Here is a 4,137-nt window from a genome sequence, read left to right as displayed (position 1 = left end):
TTGTACATAAGTCAGTCAAGGGACTTGAGTGACAAGGGTTTTTCAAACAGCCACTACCCCATTCCTTGCCCCCAACCTAGCAATTCAAAGAGCCAGTTTGGTGTAGTGGTTAAGTGCACGGACTCTAATCTGGGAGAACCGGGTTTGATTCCCCCACTCCTCCACTTGCACCTGGCTGGATGATCTTGGGCAAGCCATAGTTCTGGCACAGCTGTTCTTGAAAAAGAGCAGTTTCTGTCAGAGCTCTCTCAGCCCCGCCTACCTCCCAGGGTGTCTGTTGTGGGGAGGGGGAGGGAAAGGAGATTGTAAACCACTCTGAGACTCCTTTGGGTAGGGCGGGGTATAAATCCAATCTCCTCTTCTTCTTCTCTTCTACTTTTGAAATGGGGGGGGGTGGAATTTCAAAAGTAGAATTTAACATGAACACTACTCAAAGACCAAGTCAAAAATCCTACTGGGCATACCCAAACTATGTCTCAGCTAGCTCTTTGGAGCTTGCCTAACAAAACCTTGAGGACATAAACGACTGATTAAGAAAGCAGTCCTAATCAGGATCCTACTAAGGTCTGTTTGATGGGCTTACCCCCATGAAAATGTTCTTAGGGTTGCCATATATGAATCAGGATGTTTGCGGAGACCTAATACACGGCCACATTCTTTTTATTACACAGGTCAGGCGCGTCGTAATATGCATTTTTGTTGGTTGTTTTGAGGTCTAGAGGCTACTGCCGTATGGATTGCTTTCTAATTATCGATTAGTAGGGCAATCCTGTGCACACCTGACAGTCATCCCACACAGCATACAGTGGGATTTACTTCAGAGTAAACGTGCACTGGATAGTACTGAAAGGTTGCAATATTAGGAACACAGTCCTGGGACTTATTTTTAACTTGACCTGCTTCCAGTTGTTCCTTAAATGTACTACAGAATTAGCAGTCCATTTGTTGAGCCAGCATTGGTTTATACTGAGTTGTTCCATTCAGTATTGAGAAACACGTGCACACACCTGCACGGCAGTCACTAGACCAGTCTTTGCTTGTTTAGAACTCTGTGCGTGCACTGGAACCTTATAAATGAACTGGAGTTCCTGAATGTGCACCGAAGCTGCTGCATCAGGTGATAATTCACTCTTTCATGGAAGCAACATTTCTGTTCTGTCGAATGCTCCCAGCATACGGTCCTGTTTTGACTGGCCTAGAGAAAGAAGCAGGTTCTAGGACTATTGGTGTCATTCTCTTTTGTTTTCTTCTTGGCTCTTACAGTACAGCACGCAATGTATGTCTGGCTGCATGTGCCCTGCCGGGCTAGTGTCAGATGGCAAAGGTAACTGCATTGCGATGGAAGGGTGTCCATGTATTCACAACGATGCCACCTATAATCCAGGAGAGAAGATCAGCGTTGACTGTAACACATGGTAAGTACTTGATAAAGAGTACGACTACCTCTTGTTTCCATCACCTTACCCATTCCAAAGATGGCCAGCTGTCAGACCCCACAGCTGGCAATCAAGTACACACTTGTAGAAAGGTTTTACTTTATTGAAGCCATGACGTACTGGAACATAGCCACTGTTCAGAATAAAGAAATGGACTGTGCAAGGTATAATAAAGCAAGTTCATAATTCTAGTAGCCAATAGATAAGATTCCCGCGTGAGCGGCTGGAGTGTCCTGCTCGCGCCCAAAACCCTGAGAACCAACGTTCCCTTAAAGATAAACAATTCTATTATTCCCACACTACTGCTCATAAAGGCTAAGCAAAGCGGCTTGCTCTTCCCCACCTGTGGCCTTGGCCTGATAGCATTACTTCAAAGCAAGACTAGCGTACATAGAAAGGAATGCATATCTACTGGAAGATGAGCGCATGAGAGTCTGGTTAGACATGCACATGTGAGGGAGGCAAGAGGGGGGTTCTAAGATAACCACTACATATAATTATAACCCTTATTAACCTTTGGCAGCTTGCTGACACCAGCATGATGAAGAAAGATTATCTAGTTGAACAATGGATTGGCATGTAGGCTGAGACTGCTTGACATATTACATTGTACGTGTACAGTTAAAAAAACAATTTCAGTAGACACCTACACATATAATGTGGATATGACAAATGTGTATATATCATACAGGTATCCTCACCAGGCAGCCATGATTGGCAGCAGTTCATAGAATCATAGAATGTTAGAATTGGAAGGGACCTTGCAGGTCATCTAGTCCAAACCCCTGCGCTCTGCAGGAGCATAGCTGAAGGATAGCCCTGCCATACCTACAACATACCCGAAAGACGGTCGTCCAGCCTCCGCTTGAAAACTCTCTGTTGATAGTACATATTGTCATTAATTCCAGTTTCTGCCATACAATATGTAAAATGGCCTTATTGTATGCCAGAAAAGTATTTTCAGAGATATTTGGTATTTAGGTCTTCTACAGTGTATAGGCCCTGAATCTGTAATATGCTTTAGTGGCCAAAAATGTATATTAAAGAAACCATATGATACTTGCGTCTCTCTGGTTTTGTGACTTTTCATAAACTTCTCGTTTTTGAAATAATGTGGTTTCCCCGGCTGTTTACTTGGGTGCGCTCAGACTTCCCAAACAAAACAAAGGTTTGTTTGTGATGGGCACAAACCTGGCTTGTTGCCACACTCAGGCTCCCATCACACCACTGAGGAACTGCGGGCGGGAAGCGAGGCTGTTTGCCCCGGGGCGAACTGACGTGCGTTTGCGCGATCAGACGTCCGCCTGCCTGCCCCGCAGTTCCGCATAATACTTACCTTTCCCTGGTGGTTTTTTGTGCCGCTTCTGCGGCGCAACGAGACACCCCGCCAACGACTACGGGACGCCAGACAGATGTGTCTGCCTGATCGCGTCCCTTTAATCCGCGGGGGAATCGTTTGCCTGCCGCAGCTTCCGCTCCATATGATCGCAGCCTCACATACTCTTCTCCCCCACCCCAGCACAATTGAAGACTTTCAATTTCAAAAACCTTGACTTTTATTTACCATGACATCCAAACGTAAGAAGCTGTGCACATTAATGCTTGTTTTCTCTGCACAAACCACTCTTCCCCCTTTCTCCCACAAGCAAGAGGATCACTTCACTATGCCGTTTTCTTTTTTCCTATTTTTTAGCATATGTCAGAACAGGATGTGGAAATGCACCAAGAACAAGTGCCTAGGGACCTGTGCTGTTTACGGAGACGGGCATTACATCACCTTTGATGACAAGCGATACAATTTCAATGGAAAGTGCGAATATACTCTGGTTCAGGTATCAAGGAACTGTCTTGGCATTATTAATGTCGAAATCACCTGTTGTCTTCAATACAGAGAAATAATTTTTTTCCCATTTCTTTACCCCTCTGCTTAGGATCACTGTGGACAGAACAGCTCCACCCAGGGGAAATTCCGAGTTATCACCGAAAACATTCCTTGTGGCTCAACGGGAACCACTTGCTCAAAATCCATTAAAGTCTTCTTAGAAGTGAGTCTCATTGCTTGTGCTTTTGTGACACAGTAACAATAGTAACTAGCAGTTGGAAAGCAAGAAATTGCAAGTAGATAAATAGGTACCACTTCAGTGGGAAGGTAACAGCGTTCCGTGTGCCTTGGTGTTTAGTCATGCCGGCCACATGACCACGGAAACGTCTTCGGACAGCGCTGGCTCTTCGGCTTTGAAACAGAGATGAGCACCGCAACCCTAGAGTCAGATTCGACTGGCTTTCGAGCAAGGGGAACCTTTACCTTTATTTTTTAACAATAGTAACAGCTGCAAGGGAAAGCTTGCAGTTGTAGATAGGTGTTTTCTGGCACTTGTAGACATTATTGTAGACATCTGTGCTTTAAATGATTTATTCTGTTTTATCAATTGTAAAATGTATACTGTTTATCAGCTTTGGTGTAGCAGCTTTGGAGCCAGTTTGGTGTAGCGGTTAAGTGCGCGGACTCTAATCTGGGAGAACCGGGTTTGATTCCCCACTCCTCCACTTGCACCTGGCTGGATGACCTTGGGCAAGCCATAGTTCTGATAAGAGCTGTTCTTGAAAAAGAGCCATTTCTGTCAAGAGCTCTCTCAGCCCTGCCTGCCTCCCAGGGTGTCTGTTGTGGGGAGGGGAAGGGAAAGGAGTTTGTAAGCCGCTC

The 4,137-nt window shown here is 45.3% G+C and overlaps 1 protein-coding gene across 1 annotated transcript in view; it reads left to right on the top strand.

Moving 5' to 3' along the window:
- Positions 1 to 1,263: 1,263 nt before the first annotated feature.
- LOC107114305 (mucin-5AC-like) overlaps positions 1,264 to 4,137 on the top strand; it is a gene marked incomplete at its 5' end in the record, with an annotated part of 23,171 nt that continues 20,297 nt past the window's right edge. The window contains 4 exons of the mRNA XM_015415752.1: positions 1,264 to 1,415; positions 3,130 to 3,268; positions 3,368 to 3,505; positions 3,774 to 3,796. Of these exons, the coding sequence (XP_015271238.1) occupies positions 1,264 to 1,415; positions 3,130 to 3,268; positions 3,368 to 3,505; positions 3,774 to 3,796 (452 nt within the window). The remainder of the gene's footprint in view (positions 1,416 to 3,129; positions 3,269 to 3,367; positions 3,506 to 3,773; positions 3,797 to 4,137) is intronic.

Source organism: Gekko japonicus, unplaced genomic scaffold (assembly GCF_001447785.1).
Source record: "Gekko japonicus isolate JY-2015 unplaced genomic scaffold, Gekko_japonicus_V1.1 scaffold5695, whole genome shotgun sequence".
Classification (NCBI taxonomy): Eukaryota; Metazoa; Chordata; class Lepidosauria; order Squamata; family Gekkonidae; genus Gekko; species Gekko japonicus.
This window is presented reverse-complemented; position numbering and strand designations above follow the sequence as displayed.